Raw genomic sequence first — 20577 nt, forward strand, 5'->3', positions numbered from 1 at the left:
ACGTTTAAAGTTCATATAAACACTTTTTATTCCAGATTGTTGTCTTGATAATTCGATAAGTTTTAAAATATCCATTTGGTCATTAAACACGAACTGATCTCGCATATTTAATATTCTCCCCCCCCCCCCCCCCCCCGAATCATCTCTTAGTAAAAGGAGACGTGTACTTGTATTCGTACAAACTTATATGAGTTTTACTTAGGACTGGAAGACGATTTAGTTTTCTCGAAATTTGATCAGTGTTTTAAAAAAAGGACGACGATGATGACGACGATGATAATGATATATAAACATTGAGAAATTACATGTATGCCAAGCTTTAACTTGGAGAAAATCGGCAATACAACAAGAAGTGCGTAATTTGTAGAGATGCATGACATAATTCACTATTCAGTTTTGTTTATTTGATGCTTTGATCGTGATTTATTCTGTGTTTATAAAAAAATGAAATACATAGAAGACACTTGCATGTAGATCTAATAGGGGAAATGGGGCAATTTTTAAATCTAAACTTTTGATTTTTCGTTTTGATTCTTCTGGCTGGTTTGTATACCTCGACATTCGTTATATAATCTAAATTTAAACTCACATCATTTTAAACGTTGTTGACTTACATAAAAACACATTTAGATATGTTGTTTAGAAAAATATGAATTTCATAAACAGTCAGTCGTTTACACTAGCGGACAACGACTACTAGTATATCCATATTCGTATTATTTTTTTGCGTTGGTTTTATTTGATGACGAAAACAAAACATGGTGGTACTGTGCAGAATAGTAATACAATGTACTATAAAAATAAAAATTAACATCAGATTTCACAATTTTATGTAGAGACACTCAGTTCTGATTGTGCAATTAAATATATAGTTAAGATTTCGACCTATTAAACAAGACTTCAAATTTGGTATAAAATGTATACAGATGAACAGAGACTATATGATAAGGCACGTTTTTAAGTCCATCAGTTCTCATTCTTTCCTTTGATTTCCGTAAAAGAATATATCTGCAAAAAAAAAAAAAAATTGACAAATTATTTTAATCTAAACAATAAAACCTTAGTGTAACGACTTTAACATTGCACATATTTTCAGCGTACATTTGTTAATGCCAAACCTTTTAGCCCACTTTTTACTTCTCGTATGGTTAGCCATGGTATATCGGGCAGTTTCAGCAGATGGGCGTGTTATCTTCAGTCCAGAATAAACAATTCTGTAACGAAATGTCATATTAAAATCTTTACTAGTGTATTAAATCATGGATTTCAAGGCAGTTAATTTAAGCAATATACTTGTATATTTGGCACATTTTTCATTAAAAATCAATTTTTATAAAACTTTGATATTTTTTTTAATAGATTCGGTCCGAAATGGGCTAATTTTATCTAGGATAGATGGTCAAGAAATTTACCATCAGATGTGCCTAAAATTTTGAGATATGATTTATTGAGCTATAAATTATCATTTAGTAATGAAAAAATCCATATACTTCACTTTTTGAATTTGTGTACTGTCCTGTATTTTTATAGAGAGTTCTCTGTATGATAGAGATCAGTACACTGACAGTCTATAAATGACCATGACCACGGAGCAGTCTTAAGAAACTATAGTTAGAGTTGTCAGGACCTTACACTCTATATTTCACATCTGTTCACCATAATAACGCGTTAATCTATGTTTCAGGACTGCGTTTTACAAAAGACCTTACGACTTACGACCAAATTAACGGATGCACTTTGCTAACAAGTTAATCAGTGTCAATTTAGTTCCATTAAAATATAATTATAGAAGTCAAAATAGTTAGTGATTAACGGTTTTAAATAAATTTTGTTTATTAAAGATCAATCTATAAGACTTAAGATATTTATAACTTTGTCGTAAGTTTATTTTTGTAATACGCAGCCAAGAAGTGTAAAATAATAATAAACACTGGAATTAACCATTTGCTATTGCAAATCATAGTTTATCTGATAAATATAGTTTTACGATTGTGAAACTATGATAAATGACTATTATCAATAGTAATTGAATGTGAATTAAAGTTTACAGATGTTAAAGTTATTTGCAGACAGATAAACTCATTCGTATCATTAATCGTAAACAAAAAGGTTAACAACCTTTTAAAATGGTTTTATAGACGGAAACTATAGTTGACGAATCGTAAATTATAGTGAACGAATGGTTAAGCATAGTTTACGATTCGTAAACTTGAGTTAAAGTAGATTAAGTGTTCTGGATTTAATATTACTTTTAATATTTTTTATTCTTTCATTTCAGTATTTGGAATTATTGTTTAGTTCGAGATATTTCCGCAGCTTAATTTTATCCTGAAGTTCCAGTTTTTTATACGCTATATCTATGCTTAGGGAAAATAAGTCTTTTTACGACTTTTCTTTCAGTTGTATGTCTGAATGCCATAAATTTTCTTATCCCAACAATCAATTTAAAAATCTGTTTGTAGTTTTTGTTTTCTGACGCAGTTAACAATGAAATTAAACCAGATAGACAAGTTACTGCCTACAAAGATTTTACTTTTAACATATAAGTACGGTTTTCTGATTCTAAACTATAGTTAACAGTCGATAAACCTATTTTATCATCTGTTAAACTTTAGTTAACGCCGTTAATCTATATTTCATATCATAGTCAACCATTATTAATACGAGCATCTATGTTTCAGAAGTGTAAAACTACATGTATAATTAAAACTATCATTAACACTGAAAACAACCATTTGCGACTGCCAAAAGCCGAAAACCATAGATTATCGACTAAAACTACGTTTAGCTCATTTTTATGAATTTGGTGTGCCATACCGGATGTAGTACCAGGTAAAGCAGACAGAACAAGGTAGCACGGTTTCTCTTACCTGACCGCCATGTCGTCATCCTCTCCTCCCCAGCCCCAGAACTCATTGGAGTAGCCATTAACGAGACGGAAGTGTCTGGGTCTGAATGCTAGTACCCCTCCTACCAAGTACTGGTACATCAGCCTGAAGGAAATGTAAGTATTGTGAATATGTTACTGATGAATTATATCTGCAAATATTCATCAATCGTGGGAAGTTCTCAAAGTTCTCCTTTCATCCATCATTCGATACTGAGTGAAAATACTTTAATATTTTTGCATATAGGCATGTGCATTTTTTTACTGTTAAATTCTAACATGCATTACAATAAATATTTTGCTGCTTGTTAAAAAAAGACTTCCTATCATTTCTGTGAAAGACCTAAATAGCAAATTGAATCCAGTAGGGAATTTAGATTTTAATGTATGCAGACCGGTCTCAATCAATAGCATCTTAGTTAATATTGAACACAGGCGCCTGACATAAAAATAATATTTAATTTTATAATAATATTTACCCCCGTACAATAATACTAATCTTATTACTAAAGGAAACATTTCTAACGCAAGGCGCCTATGATGCAACTATAGATGCCAAGAAACAAACACAATATACAATGTCTGTTCTCCTTATCACTCAAATAGAAGACTAATTAAAGCATTTTCGGTCGTCTTCTAACGAAAGAAGATGATGTATCTGGTACAACAATTTTCAATACTCTTTGTATGATTCTAGAACAAGCATCGCCTAAAACCATTTAAAACCATGCCTGCCATGAAATAAGATCCCCATTGATACAAAATTACTCTGAAATCATCAGACTCAATTATGCATTCGTCTTTTAAAAAATGTTCAGCATCAACTTGATCACGTTACATTAAATCATGTAATGCGAGATTTTCCTAAAACACTTCTCACGTTCAGCAAAAACGTTGCTGCTTCTGTGTATTATAGCAATTACTAAGATTTCCCAAAGGAATCCGTCGCTTAAGACCTGGTCAGAATGGCCAGACAACAATAAACTTATAAAGCAAAGCACAGATATAGGAGCAACGGATCATCGCTGATTATATAGTCCGCTTATTTGTATTCTCCAGTGACTCGCGAATTTTCAAGCTGATTAATTTCGACGCGAGGTTTTTGACTGACTAAAAAATACGAACCCAAAAGACCGTGATTAGAATTGGTAAAGAACATGATCTATATTCCCTCTTTGAACTTGGTGTATTAAGAATAGGACAAACAGACAGCAAATTATACGGAATGTAGCAGATGGCAAACGTTTTAAGCTCAAGTGTACCCATTGAATAATGGATGAAAGTATCCGTATACTGCAGATTAAGGTTATTAATATATTGTACAATATAGATCCATGTATCTGTTTCTTTTCAAAATTATGACAAAGACAGACTGATTAAAACCTCTTTTCCCCTCTCCTGAGTGAAAAAATTGTTTGCTTTTATCAAATTGTAACTCAGAATTCTAGAGTAATTTTATGTCTTTAATGTCTTTAGGAATAGAACATTGAGACAACCTGCGATAAAGCCGAAAACAGCAGTTTATACATATATTCTACCGTAACATTGATGGATGAAGGTCTCCAGGGCTGTTACAATTATAAATCTTCCGTAATAATTTGTACCTCTCAGTAAAAAAATATACATTAGTTTTCTGTTTCTTTGCAAATTTAAACTATAACGCAGATCACTAGGAACTTCAAGGAAATCAACTAGTCTAACACGCCATGTTGATATATCGTATAGTATATAATTGGTTATCATTTGGTTCTTAATCATATCGTGAGAAAAATGACGTTAGTGAACATTTAGATATCATCTAGTGTATTGAAATAATGCTCTTAAAATGTAAACGCGCAGCCAAGACGTCAGAGCTTCCCTTTGTTATAGCTATTGACTGCAAACTCACATTAGTTTGTGACGAAAACATCAGATTCCATCTTAGGCAGGGCCTTTGGCATCTAGAATGACTTTGCTTGAGCACCAGTGTCAAAATGAAATATTGCTCCTTTATGTTTGATTAACGTCTACCAGTAAATAGAGCATTTGCTTTACTGTACCCTTCATTTTCATGTCGACTTTGACTGCATATAGTAATAGCGGAAAAGCAAGGTACCGACCAGAGATGATAGCATCTGCACAGCAATTTTTACTTTGATATTTCCGTTATTTCTATAAGAAATAGTTTGCAAAAAATTATGGCTGCCTAAAGGGTGATTACTTGGGAAGTTGTTTTCTTTTTGCGTAATATGTATAAATAACTTTCCACTTTCCATATTATTATTTATACTCTACATTTTTACTTTAGTCAATGAATGCACACATTATCAAATCGCGGTAATGAAATTTTTATTTTTTTTTACTGAGATAGATTAATTTTATTCTTAAACAATATTTGCATGTGGTCAAATCGCAGTAATACTAATCATTTTCAGTTATCTTAAGGTGGTATCATAACGAAATACTACAGAAATTGGTTAAAGTGCTTTGGCTGGACAGGATGATTCAGAGGGTTCAATTTAATATAATATTTTATTTTCAGAGTTTTTGTAATCAATGTTTATTGTTATTAATTATACAGTATATTATATTGTGGAATTTAATCGGAATGTTTTATAATTAAAATACTTTGAATAAAAGAACTAGTCAACTGGAAGCTGTCTTTTGCCTCCTCTTTTTATAAAGGGAAAAGGGCTGCTCCCCGGGTAGAGGAGGAGATAATTCTGGGTTATATAACGTGTCACAGGCAACGCCAGGTGTATGGTCAAGGACGAATAAGGTCCCGAGGATCAAATTAACTGAAATATTGTATTGAGTGAAATCCTAGTACGATAGTGGTATGGGACATCTGTCGATATTAATGTGGATTAAAGTACATTATGATTAAAAATACTTTGACTGGTTTAGAATTTTCTCCAACATTTACCCAAAAATACGTTTCAAATGGTTTTTGGAAAGGTAAACATTTTAAATCCTCATAGGGATTCGAACTCATGATTTACAGATCCATAGTGATCGAACGCTCTAACCGATTGCGCTTCGGTGTTAGATGTCAGATTTTCGAAAGAAACCATTTATAAAAAGTTCACTTACTTGCATATTTAAGTTTAATTACAATTAAGTACTTACTTGTAGTTGTGAGTATCTACTGCCACCGACAGGTGGCGCGGTTGGTCAGTACATTGGTATATATTCTGGTCATTCTCTGGTAACAGATCTACGTCATGGAAAATGACGCAATCAAAATTAAACATCTTCGTTGCTTCCAAAAACCCAATGTTCATTAGCCTTCCTTTGTTAAAACTACTTTCATCGACCTAAATCAAAGAAAAGGATACCGATAGATAGATAGATAGATAGATAGATAGATAGATAGATAGATAGATAGATAGATAGATAGATAGATAAAATGGATTGATAGATAGATGGATAGAATTCATACAATTTAATCACGTTTGCATATAACACTAGTAATCTGACGTCTACAAAATTTCAAATTTTACCTGCTCAACGACAAAAATTCTGAATTCATTTAATTGTGCAGTAAGAACTGGTATCAGATTCTTCAAGAGAACGCAGAGGTTTTCATGACGATCCCTGAACGGAATGATAATAGCTATACGGCGTAATGGCTGACAATGTGACGGTTTCCAGTGTCCTCCAAATTGGCCCAATAATGCATGATGGTGCCCAGAGAAAGAAATGTCAGTTACTTCACACTCTGTGATGTTATGTTTGCTTTGATTTGTGTATGTTACTGAAGGCGATCCAATTTCGCCGGAACAGCTCGCAATTTTACAGTCTAAGTTTGAGCAATACCCCATATTGCAGTTTTCCAATGCGATGTTTCTATGTTTGTCACCGATTTTGCACTCATCCATGACACATGAATCCAGGTTTAATTTTCTAAGCCCCTCTGTAAACAATAGGAAGAAGTATATGAAATGTACAATACTTCTCCAAACCATTACGTGGGAATAATTTTGTGAATGAAAGTTTTTCTACTAAAAAAAATGAATTTATCAAACTATATGTGTGCATTATACAAGTATATTAATATTCGTATGATATCAAATATTGTAAATGCATGATGTTTGACCATTAAGCCATCGGCTACTACATATCTTTTCTAGATATTGCAGGCCTTATTGCCTCATTCAGTTTGTAATATTTTGTTTGCGTGTGTATTTTTTATATTACTGTATGTTCTGTTGCTTAATAGCTGAGTAGTTCCCAGAAGGCAACTTGAATAAATTTGTAACATCTTTTTTAGTTGGTTTTATATAAATGCATGCTGTTTGACCATTGACCACTACCAAAACTAATGCTTTCCGATATCATCCATACATGATTCGACTAAAGCTAATGCTTACCAATTTCATCCGTACATGATCAATACAAAGGTCAGCTAAGATCAGGATCATCCAAGCGATAGAAATTGAAACTGAGATAAGATTACATATCGTAATGGAAATGACATGTCAAAAACAAATTACGGCTATCTTCTAGCAGGCTGAATCTTTATAAACGATACGCATCAAATAAATTTGATTAGGGACCTGTTGCTAGCATAGGAATTTATTGATTACAATTTCGTCTGCTTGGATCCACAAGTTATATTTGTCATCAGTCATGACCAAGTATTGCAAGAGGAGGAAAACAATGGAAAAAACTAAATCCGGAGCTGGAAATTGTCGTAAAACTTGATGGACATGGAGCGGACAGAATAAAAGAAAGAACTTAAAACTAATTATCATGAAGAAAGCGGCTTCTATTATAAGCCATCTCCATGGATTAGTGTGCCATGAAAAGAACAGAAGTTTGAATGAAATTTATGGAGAAAACGATACAGTTCCTTCGCAGAGTTGATCATGCCTTTACTTGGTAACCGAAAGTTTGACTACACTTTGATTTATGTTTATCCATGATTTCATATCAACCACAAATGTTCTTGTGCACCTAGAAAATACAGATATCAATAATTCCAACCAAAATGCATCTAATCTAGCATTTCAGTCTGCGAGGGGTAGGGGTTAGGGTACGGGATTACCGTTTTTGAAGGTTCAGGATGGGGGATGCTTCTGTTATAGGTTGATGCAAAGTTGTTTGAAAATCTTATGGTTATCGGCTACCATAAACATTCATTACAATTTTTTTCATCCTACAGTAGTAGCAACGTCTTGTCTAGGCCGTGCATAGAAACCAGGCAATGCGATGAAGAATAGTCGATGGTGGGATTGGCATAACATGCAACAATAATGATATTATAACCGATAAACTTTTTAATGCCCATTACGTCAAGAAAATATCCATTTCAAAAAGTTTGCATTTCTTGTACAAGCTCCAACAAAAAATATGAACAGCATTGTCTTTAACTTTTTCTGGCACTTTGTGAACAATCGGAAGCATTATATAAAGCGTGGTCTTCATTTGATGACTAAATTTTAAAAATTAATTGACTTGTAGCACAAACTTACTTATAAAATTACAAACCTTTCATAATATAGCAAACACTCTAGATTAATTATATGACATTTTTTAAAAAGATCATTATAGTTCTTTACTTACTAAGATATGGCGAAATCATCGGACAGATGTGCAAGGATGTATTACTTGTCCCGTTTAAATCCTTAGCATCAGTGCGGACTATTCTTGAAGTTTTCTCCAACATCCCAAATATATAGATCAAATATAGGGCTCCTACACATACTGCAGCAACACGTAAGTAATCGCGCTTACATCTGACCATGCTTTCAGTTATAGCTTGGACCCTTTTTGGTATGCTCTCATCCTCTCCAAACTTCACGGTTGCTTTTTATATAACGGAACGATTTTTTTTTCAAAAATCAATGTGTGAAGCTTATCTTTTCTCATGGAGAAGTTTGTCTTGGTGAACATAACCGTTTTACCATAGTATTTTCACCATTTACAAATATATTGATCACCAAAAAACAATACATGCATTGTCGCAAGCGTTAAATGAACGCGTACAAGTAATTCGACAAGTATTATTGACATTGTGAAGCACAAGAGAAGTGCCCATGTAAACAACTCTAGGCATTAAAGAAATCAAATTTGAAAATTTGAGGGTATCAAACCGCGTCTATGCAAACAGGTGTAGGAATGCAATGTTCAAATGTAACCGACTTTAGTGTTTTTGCATAAAAAACGGAGTTTTTGTATTATTATTTTTTTTTATATTCTATCCTCAGGGTTATTTTTTTAATGAATTCATTGTACTAAATGTACGTTTGTGATGCTCCAAATAAAAAGCAAATTTTGTTGCATTTTAACATCTTGAGATGATCCCTTTTAAAAACGGAGATAGCAAAATTTTCTGTTCCCTTTATATAAGCAAAAAAATGATACAATTTTTTATCATATACGTTAACAATTTGGAAAATTTCAAGTAACAAGCGAAATATAGAGGAAAGAAGTTGTGATGTATATAATGATTTGGAAAATTTCAAGTTACAAGCGAGATACATCGGAAGGAAGTCGTTGTTATGTAAAATAGAAAACAACTCGAGTCTTATATTTGTTTACAAATATTGAATGTAAAGTAGAGATATTAATTACCATTTCTTTGACGAACTTATACTTGCGGCAAACAAGATAAACTGATTCAAAGTGTTCATAACTAATTTTATCAATAAAAGAAGCAATAATTAATAGATTGAAACTTATGCCGATAAATGCAACCAATATGCAATCAATAACAGGACTAGAGCTTAGTTTACAGAACAAAGACTTAATGTAACATCTGTAACTAGTTTAATTTTAACTCGATATTTGGCTTTCAAATTTTACAAAACATTAAAAACATCCATATCGTACGAAAGACGAATAGGGCCACTTAAAAATTTTTTTTATCTCGTAATTACGAGTTAATTATCTCGTTATAACGAGTTAATTATCTCGTTATTACGAGAAAAAATCTCGTAAATACGAGAAAAGATCTCCTTATTACGAGTTAATTCTCTCGTTATTACGAGTTAATTATCTCGTTATTACGAGATAATTATCTCGTTATTACGAGAAAAGATCTCGTAATTACGAGAAAAGATCTCGTTATTACGAGTTAATTATCTCGATATTACGAGAAAGGATCTCGTAATTACGAGAAAAGATCTCGTTTTTACGAGTTAATTATCTCGTTATTACGAAAAAAGTTCTATTTGAAATGGCGCGTTTCATTATTCTATTCCTTTTATTTAAAGTGTATGAACTACTGCAATGTCTATTAATATACACATACTTAGCATAATCATCGTTTAAAAGCGTATGCATAATTAGATATTAAATCGGACTAAGCAGTTTTAAAGAAATTTCAGAAGAAGTAGCAAAGCAGATGGATTAATAAATTCATTGAACTATTTATCAATAATTAAAAAGGATACGTGTAATTTGTTTTCAGACTCCATTTCAGACAAAAAAAATGGAAAAACAAAATTTAAAAAATTCGAGTTCAAATCGTGTCGAAGTCCCTTTAATTTAATGATTGAAAACGCAAAAATACGTATTTAAGCACCTTTCCAAAAATCATATATTTTTCTGTAATTAACATCAATTTATTTACATGCTCCTAAATTGTACAAAATTATTTTGCATTTTCATAGGTCTACTATATCTATAGGTGAATGTCATAAGTTGAATGGAAGAACATTTGAAGAGATTTATTTTCTCAGAGATTTTTTAAAAGAATTTTCTTTAATACAGTCGTTTGACCAGTTCCGAATTTTGACCAGTTCCGAATAGTTCAGAAGTTAAATAGCAAAAAATTAATGAAATAAAAAATGAAAGAAAAATCAATACCTTTATTATAAACACGTATTAATGCTTGTTTGAATTCTGCTGTAGTGTCATTTTTTGCGGTCATATACAGTATGTATTTGATATCGGTCTTAGATTAGTCAACCTATTATAACCGCCGGGTTTGTACCGTATGGGGTATTTTCTGTCCCGGGCGATTACTAGGGAATTAGCTCAACACTCGCTGTATTTTCCACATTTATTCCAGTTAATAACACAATTATACAAACAGTTACTCTTCACTCCGTACACATTAAAAAGGGGGAACTCGCTTATTAATAATTCTAACTTAATGTTAACCTACATATGACAGTGAGGGAAAACGTAACGGATTAGACGGACGACTTGTATCTTGACTCTTAACCTCTATCTATCGAACTCTGACTCTATTCAACTAACCTACCATCATCTCTAAAACATATATTATTATTTTACTGGCGTGACCCTCTAAATAATTGACATATATAAATCACCCAATCAGAGAATATATTTCTATAATCCTAACTGACCATCGTCCAGGTAAACGCCCATTTATTCACCTGCGTTAATCCGCTAATTGTTATGTAATTGCATTAACTCTATTAGTGTCAAACACACATTTCTTAGCTGAAACCATTGTCCTTCAATGCTGCCTTTCTAATAAGTATCTTTCCCAAAGCTACACTTGATTACTTTGATGTCCTATTTCTTTGTTACAGTTAAGACGTTTGATAAACTCTAATTTACATTCTATCACATCACAGTCAGGAGGAATTTCACGATAATTAAGAAGAGTAAATAACGATAATTTACCAACAAGCTAAACTATAGAAAATGTTCGCAACATGTTGAATATACATTTTACATGGTGATAATACCCTCTTGTCCCCAAAGGATTCTCCGAATCCGTAAAATTTGAAGAGAGAACCATATAAATATATATCGTAGTAGTTAATAAAATTAAATAAAGAGTGAAAAAAAATGCAAATTAAACGAGTTATTAGAAGAAAAAAAAATGGGGTGGGTGCAACATATTGGGTCAAAAATTGGGTAAAGTAGAAAAATGTATGGAACGGAGTGGAGCATAAACATGAAAAAAAAAATGCATATAATTACAAATGATGGATATTATTTTAAAATTGTTCATAATCAGTTTCAAAAGAATTATTCTATAAAGTCTTATGTCACATGCGTTTAAAAAATAATCACTGTCATGTTCCTCATTCATCTAATGAAGGTATTTTACACGTACGCTCGAACACATCATAGTATAGCGTACAAATTAATTTTCACAGTTTTTGTCCGGAAACAAGCGTGGAAGGTATCACAGTGACGTCGCATGTGTCCACGGTAGGAATTTCACGGTCCTGGAGCTTCCGTAAAATGAGTCATTAGAAATTATAAATCTTGGTAATATATGTAGTTATGAACGTTCAATCTTATCATAATTCAATAAAATGACACACATTTTAAATATTCTGTAGTAACACCGTAATCATCAATTGATATTTTATGACAATACGAAAAAAAATGAATACAAGTATAACAGGAAAGCATGACCATTTGCATAAACACTGTCGCTGTTTGACTGACACTTTAACCGTTAATCATTAACAATTTTAATTTATTTTCTAAAGTAAACACCAGCACTTGAAGTCACAGTATCAATATTACTGACCTATATTTAACCTGAGAGAAAAAAAAATGTTCAAGACTGATGACATGAATTGACTATGTAGATCACTAACTTGGAAATGGGAGACAACAAACAGTAACAATTCTACGATTCTTCTTTTTGAAATAGAAGTTAAAATTACCTCGTTATTATTTAGAAAAGTCAACAAAATAGGACTTGTGCATCACTTGCAGTCAGTTGTAAATATTTGATTTTTCTAGTTTGGCCTATACATCATGTATTTATTTATATAAAAAAATTGTGAGACTTTTCTACTTGTTTATTGATGCTGTGTCTGAGTTTAGACGACCAAGCTCGTCACTTCTTGCTCGCTAAACCGTTAACAGAGTCAGAATATGGGTGACGAGTCCATATCCTAAGACTGCTTGACAAACAAATTTTATTATTTAGGGATTGTAATTTTAAACAGATATTAGACTTGATCAATTTCTATGCCGTCTTTGCCTCCTACGCTCACTTTTGACTCGAAAGTACTCTTGTATTAACGCATTCGGAATGTTTTCTTCCGGTTCCCACGAATTATGTTTACTACTGAAATTTTCCCATTTTATTCGAAAGTATCTTTTTCCGCGCATAATTTTGTCATTCATGATTTTCTCTACATTATATCGGCGCTCATCATCGTCCGAACTCTCGCTTTCCGCGTCGGAATTATTCTCGACATTCTGCTCATCATTCTCCTCTGACGCTGTCGACTCATCGTCGCTAGAACTCACTCCTTCATCCTCTTCTTGGAGCGGATCTAGTCTGTTTGTAGGGCGGATTTTAGGATCATGAAAAGGTTTCAGATCATCCGCATGCGCCGCAGACTTTAACTCCGTGTTATTCTCACACCATCTGAAATTGTACGTGTTGTTTCTATTGTCTGCAATAATGTAGAAAGGACCAATCCATTTGTCACAGAGTTTAGGAGACAGACCAATCTTTTTCTTCTTAGTCCTTAGCCATACTTTATCGCGTATGCTAAATTCTGGGGGTACCGCTCTTTTGTCATGCTGCGCTTTGTATTTTCTTGTGCTTCCTCAATATTTTGCGCCGCTAATTCTCTAGCTTTTCTGAGTTCTGCATGTAAACTGTCAATGTACGCCTTGGCATTTTCGCCGACAACTTCTGCAGGGTTCAAAGATGTATCTAAGGGTGTTCTGCATTCTCGTCCAAACATTAGATAGTAAGGGCTGTACTGGGTGGACTCTGTAGCTATCGTTGTATTCATAGCAAACGTGATAGGGTCTAGCAGTTTTGGCCAATTTGTTTGTTCTGCATCAGTGTAAGTTCTAAGTTTAGTCAAAATAGAACCATTTGCTCTTTCTACTGCTGCATTTGTTTGAGGTCTGTAACTCGACGTTTTTAATTTTGTAATTTCAAAAATTTTGCAAATCTCGGTCAAAACTTTTGACATAAATTGTTGTCCACGATCTGTAAGAATTGAGTCGGGACTGCCATATTTACAAATAATTTTTCGAAAGAAAATATCTGCTACTGCAATAGCCGAAATATCTTTAAGGGGAAATGCCTCTGTCCACTTTGAAAATGCACACGTGATAACTAACACGTGCGTGTATCCCTCTGGACTTGTTTTTAACGGACCTAGCAAGTCAAGATGAACCCTTGAAAACACATCGTGTACTGGTAGAGGTCTGAGGGGAGCTGGGTGTTTATGTTTGTCATCCTTTGCACGCTGACAAGAAATGCACGTTTGAACATACGTGCTAATATCTGCATGTAGCGAAGGCCAAAAGTACTTGTAGCGTATTGTCTGCTATGTTCTATCTTTGCCTTGATGACCTCCGAGGAAGGAGTCGTGATAGGACCTTAACACGTCATCTCGCAGCTGATGTGGTACAGCTAGCTGTTTGACCAGTCTGTCAACGCAATGACCTCTACCTTTTGGGTAATAGAAATGATATAGAACACCTTCATCTAAAACATAGTCTTGAGACTCTAGGACGACTCTCCTGTCAACACGTCCTCTGTTTGGTAGTTCTTTGTCTACAATGTATCTAATAATGTCTTCAAAATCAGAGTCATTCTTTTGAAATTCTATCAACTCCTCTTTCGAGACTGTTGATATCTCATTCACACAAGCCAGTGGATCAAAATCTGTGTAAATGGCCTCTGTCTGAACCTGCATGTTCTTTGTCTTGTTCTCGCCCTGAATCATTGCAATGTGTTGATCCTGTGGATACTCCCGTCTACTGAGAGCATCTGCATTTGAGTGTATTCTACCCTTCTTATGAGTGATATCAAACTGATAACCCTGAAGGAATATAGCCCATCTAGCCAACCTGCTATTTGTTTCTACTTCTTTTAATTTCTTGACAAACGTGATTGCACTATGATCTGTGAAAACCTGAAATTTCTTATTTGCTAAATAAATTCTATAGTGTTTGATTCCCTCTACTAAAGCTAGGCACTCTCTATCAGATATCGACCAATTTCTCTCGGCCGGTCTGAGTGCGCGTCCACCGTAAGCTACAACGGTCTCTCGCCCTTTAGCATCTTTCTGTCCCAAAATGTAAGAAATTGAAAATCCTGAAGCATCCGTGTACAAAATAAATGTTTTATTGAAATCAGGGAATGCCAAAATTGGTGCTTCAGTAAGTAGTTGTTTGAGTTTGTCAAATGCCTTTTGACATGGTTCGTCCCAACAAAATTTTGTTCCCTTAACTAGTAGCCTATTGAGGGGGGTAGCAATGTCTGCAAAACCATGAATGAATTTGCGGTAATAATTCGCAAGTCCCAAAAATGCTCTGATGTCAGTTGTATTTTTCGGTTCCGGGAAAGATTTGACAGCTTCTACTTTTGACTTATCTACAGATCTAGAAATTCCATCTTTTGAAATAACATGGCCTAAATATTTAACTTCCTTGACAGCAAAATTGCATTTTGATGGTTTGAGGCGCAAATTTGCCTCTCTGAGTTTTTGAAAAACTTGATCTAAATGAAATAAATGTTCGTCAAAATTCTTTGAGAAAATGAGAATATCGTCCATGTAAACTAGTGAATACTTCCAGTTTACATCACGAAGTACATCTGACATCACAGACATAAATGCGCTGGGACTTCCCTGTAAACCAAAGGGGATGCGCTTGTATTGATACAAACCTTCATGACATACAAAGGCCGTTTTGTGTTTTGTTCTGGGGTCTAAATTGAGTTGCCAATACCCAGAGAACATATCAAGAGAGCTGAAAATTTGCGCATTGCTCTCTCCCAGTGTGTCAATAATATCTTCCATGCGCGGCAACGGAAAATTCATCGGCTTTGTTACCGAATTTAACTTCCGGTAATCTACGGCAAATCTGTAATCGCCGTTTTTCTTCCGAACAAGAACTACGGGACTTGACCATTCGCTGGTTGACGGTTCAATTATGTCGTTGTCCAATTGTTCCTTGACTTGGCGCGAAATTTCCGCGCGTGATCGCGGGGATGCGCGGTACGGTCTTTGTCTAATCGGATTAGCGTTTCCCGTGTTAATTATATGCGGATGGCGATTTGATTGACCTAACTCTGATAAATCTTTGGCAAAGACGTCGCGATTTTGACCAAGCATATCTAAAAGTTTTTCTTTTTCACTAACTGACAAATCACACTGAGAACAATCAATACCCATATCTATTGCTTTTTGAGCGTTTGAAGTTTTGCATTGTTTATCTGAAAGTGACACACAAGAAATCTGTTTGTTTTCATTTCCAATTTCTGAAGTAACATTTTCAATTTCATAGAATTTGCCTACAGAAAAGTCTTTTGATAAGTTTATTTCTGAATTAGTCGGGTTCATAACTCTTGCTACAGATTTGTTGTCTTTCATTTGAACCAAGCAAGTTGCTCCTACAACCGAATGAGTACCAGTCAGTGCGGAATTCATTTCAATGACACCAAATTTTGACTTTATGAAATCTTTGTGATTTGATTGAACTGGTAAAATAATTTCAGACCTGGGGGGAATTTTCACACTGCTGATCAATGAAATATTGCACACAAAACTTTCATCTTTTCTCAGAAATGGGACAACTGAAATACCTTTCTGCAAAATCAAATTTCCTTCAGAAAAATCAATTTTAGCATTTTGTGTCTTGAGAAAATTTAGGCCTAAAATCAAATCTTGAGAGCATTGATCTGTGACATGAAATGACTGATGAAGCTCAAGGTTGCCGATTTTAACTGGAATTGTAGTTTGACCATTTATTTTGAGATGAGTGCCAGTAACACCTCGTGCAAACGTAACCGAATTTTGAAGAGGATAATTTCTGTGCAATTTCGCCTTTTTGTATAGCTTTTCAGATATGATAGAAATGTCCGCCCCTGTATCAACTAAAGCTGAAACAACATGACCGGCAACCCTAGCTTTGACCTTGTTTTGATGTTCATTGCTAGAAACGGACCCAACAACTTTTTGTTTTTGACGGGGCTTCGAACGTTTGAATTTGGATGGGCACATTATTGCAATGTGTCCGATTTTCTTGCATAATCTACACATTCTAGTAATACAGCGACATTGTGAAGGAAAATGGTCACACTTACCACAACGAAAGCATGGTGTTCTGTAATGTTTGGGCGGTTTTTTCTGTTGATTTGCACAATGGGACACATTTGTATTAAAAGATACAGATTCGCACTTTTGATATGGTAGCACATTTTGAAAATTTTGATTTACACAAACATTTTCGGAATATTGATAAGGTGGCACTATTTGATTTTCTTGATCACAAACTTGATTCACACACTCTGTATCACGAAGCACTTTATTTGATATTTCGTCGACCCTTTTCTGTAGATTTTCAAACACTGAATTGATCGCTTCCACTTCACTCGCCTCCGCTTTCTTCTTTCTTCTCTCTGCAACCTCAGCAACTCGGAGACGCTTTTCTATATCCTGTGGTGTCTTCCCGTCGTCATGTCCAACGGCGTGCATGATGTACTCTGGACGGGTATGGAACATGAATTTATCCATCAGGAATCGGTCAGGCAATTGGCTTCTCCTTGCTAATTCTGTGACGTCATTTATGTAGTCTGTAACATCTTCGTCTTTGCGTTGTTTGCGTTCAACAGCTTCATCGTATGCTACTAATCTGTCCGCGTTTGTTGTTCCATATTTTTCAAGAAATGCACTTGTTAAAGTTTCTTTATTCACTTTCATTTCTTCGGGTAGATACTGGTACCATAGTAACGCATGTTCATCAAATAGTAGAGGCAGGAACTGTAATATTTCTTCATCGTTAAGTTGTGTCGCTCTTGCAAACAAGTTAAATTGAAAAATCCATTTTTCTGCGTTTTCTTTAAAATTCCCTTTAAACTTGGCTGGCGCGAATTTCGAAATATCCATATTGAACTTCATCTTCACTGCGTTTCAGGCGTTGTCCGTTCGGTTGTCCGTCAATTCTCGTCCTACCGTTCTTACACGTTTCCTCATGTCTAGGATGAAATGTCTGTTTTTCCTGTGAGAGGTACATCTTTGGGAAATCGGGATACTCCACCAATTATAACCGCCGGGTTTGTACCGTATGGGGTATTTTCTGTCCCGGGCGATTACTAGGGAATTAGCTCAACACTCGCTGTATTTTCCACATTTATTCCAGTTAATAACACAATTATACAAACAGTTACTCTTCACTCCGTACACATTAAAAAGGGGGAACTCGCTTATTAATAATTCTAACTTAATGTTAACCTACATATGACAGTGAGGGAAAACGTAACGGATTAGACGGACGACTTGTATCTTGACTCTTAACCTCTATCTATCGAACTCTGACTCTATTCAACTAACCTACCATCATCTCTAAAACATATATTATTATTTTACTGGCGTGACCCTCTAAATAATTGACATATATAAATCACCCAATCAGAGAATATATTTCTTAATCCTAACTGACCATCGTCCAGGTAAACGCCCATTTATTCACCTGCGTTAATCCGCTAATTGTTATGTAATTGCCTTAACTCTATTAGTGTCAAACACACATTTCTTAGCTGAAACCATTGTCCTTCAATCCTGCCTTTCTAATAAGTATCTTTCCCAAAGCTACACTTGATTACTTTGATGTCCTATTTCTTTGTTACAGTTAAGACGTTTGATAAACACTAATTTACATTCTATCACATCATGCACAGTCAGGAGGAATTTCACGATAATTAAGAAGAGTAAATAACGATAATTTACCAACAAGCTAAACTATAGAAAATGTTCGCAACATGTAGAATATACATTTTACATGGTGATACTATTTTCGCTTTGTAATAAATCCAGGTCATTGCAACGCTAATATGCACGTAAAATTTTCTGTCGGTGCCTTAAATTTTCACTTGTAACAAGATTTCTTTTATTAAACATAGGTTTAGTATGTATTCTAACATACCCAAAAGCATACAGGATAAAAAATAAAATAAAACGCAAGTGGAAGCAGAATTTTATTGAGCCGTCATTTTACGAGTTCAGAATACCCAATTTGTTTCCCTCTGTTTAAGGATTTAATGAAGGGATTGATTAAAACAAATATTTCTGGAATTCATTAAATGTCTTTCTCCGTCTTAAATAAATCATATTGTACCACAATAATGATAAGTTGAGGGGCTGCGACTGTATTCCGACAAGATGTTAGAAACCAGGCTAAATTATTGTTACGGGGATTTTGTCTGTCATTTTCGTGCAAATCAAACTGTCTTGTTAAGAAAATACCAATAACTGAGATGTTTGCATTAAACCTGTTATTCAACAGGTTCAATGAATAGTTTTAGGGCTGAAACTTTTTTATCTACATTCCATATGTATAGAAACAATTATGTTATTCGGAACCCATCGGCTTATTCGCAACTGGTAAAATGGCTTCCCGCGTAATTTGTTAGCATAAAATTTTATTTAAAAAAATTAAATGCAGCAATATTGCATTTATATCAGAAGGGATATGGTGTATATTGGCCAAAAAATCAGATCTAAAAATAACACCCAGGAACATTTACAGCACCTCCTAATCTGTACCCTATTCGGAACTGGTCAAACGACTGTATAAAAAAAAATCTTTTATATTTTTAGATATACATATATAAGTTAAATTGGTTTAAACATTAATATGTTATCAGTAAAGTCATAATGATGTATAATATTTGCTCTTTTTAGTTATTACATATCATTACGGGTGACAACAACTTTTGTGGATTTATGCTTACATCCAGTTTATAGCGAGCGCAGCTCGCCGGCGCGCAGCGCCGGCGCGAAGCGAGCTCTACCGGCAAGGCGTGTGTGAATAGAAAATTCGGACTATTTGCACATTCATTCAACGGATTTTTTTGGCGTCAGTAAATCGCATTGGCGGATCCAGAGGGGGGGTTCCGGGGGTTGGAACCCCCCCCCCCCTTTCTCTGGGACATCTGATTTATTTTTTAAACTTAAAATTCTAACTGGAAGGATACGATTATCCAACATAAATGCTTTAGAAATCGCTTACTAGTATTTAAAAGTTGTTCGTACAACGGACGTAATTTATTTCTTATAAACAACACCCTATCGATATTTTATTGAAGTAAAGTTATTAGTTAGGTTCCCGAGACTCCTCTGTTTTTATTATTGGGGTCCCAAATACTAAAACAGAGGGTACTCGGAAACCTGACTAAAGTGTTCTTCTTCAGCAATCGGTGTTTATTTCTTTTAGTAAGCATGTGGAATTTTTTTTTTAAATTTCATAAAGCATGCAATATCGCTTAGGTATTTTCTTCTTTATGCCTAAAGAAAATCGATTGTACTTAATGAAACGCATGAATTGCATTTTATTTTTCAAATGCTTAACTGAAATTCTGTGGCAAAATACCATAAGAAGGGTTAACTTGAGACTTATTGATTATTAAGGCTACAAATTATCAAAATCCTTACCAAAACCAAAATTAATTTACCCACGGAAAATGTTAAAAAAGTCGGGGGGGGGGGGGGGGGGGGGGGTCTTTACGAATAAAAGGTTAAGTTGGTATTGGACATCTCCATATTATGACGTACTTCCTATTGAAATAAACAATAAAATCAAGTATAATTTTATTAAAGTTTTCTTTTCCAAAATTGCTACCTAACAGCGTAGTGCAATGAGTTTGAGTGTTAACTACGAATGTTAGTTATGAGTTCAAATCCCGTTGGGGAAGTTATGATATCAACCTTTCCAGAAAATTTTAAAATATATTTTTTGGTCAAATATTGTAAAAGTTGATTTTTTTTAACCGCTGAAAGTATTTGTTT

The 20577-nt window shown here is 34.2% G+C and overlaps 1 protein-coding gene across 1 annotated transcript; it reads right to left on the reverse strand.

The window, feature by feature from the left end:
- Positions 1-814: 814 nt before the first annotated feature.
- Positions 815-8855, reverse strand: LOC128185700 (beta-1,4-N-acetylgalactosaminyltransferase bre-4-like). Its single transcript, XM_052855329.1, has 6 exons — positions 8435-8855; positions 6370-6782; positions 5996-6183; positions 2871-2993; positions 1119-1214; positions 815-1008 (listed from the first exon to the last, which is right to left on the reverse strand). Exons 1-6 carry the CDS (start codon positions 8613-8615, stop codon positions 873-875), a joined length of 1137 nt encoding a protein of 378 aa, XP_052711289.1. The 5' UTR covers positions 8616-8855; the 3' UTR covers positions 815-872.
- Between the last annotated feature and the right edge of the window lie 11722 nt (positions 8856-20577).

This window comes from Crassostrea angulata, chromosome 5 (genome assembly GCF_025612915.1).
Source record: "Crassostrea angulata isolate pt1a10 chromosome 5, ASM2561291v2, whole genome shotgun sequence".
Lineage (NCBI taxonomy): Eukaryota > Metazoa > Mollusca > Bivalvia > Ostreida > Ostreidae > Magallana > Magallana angulata.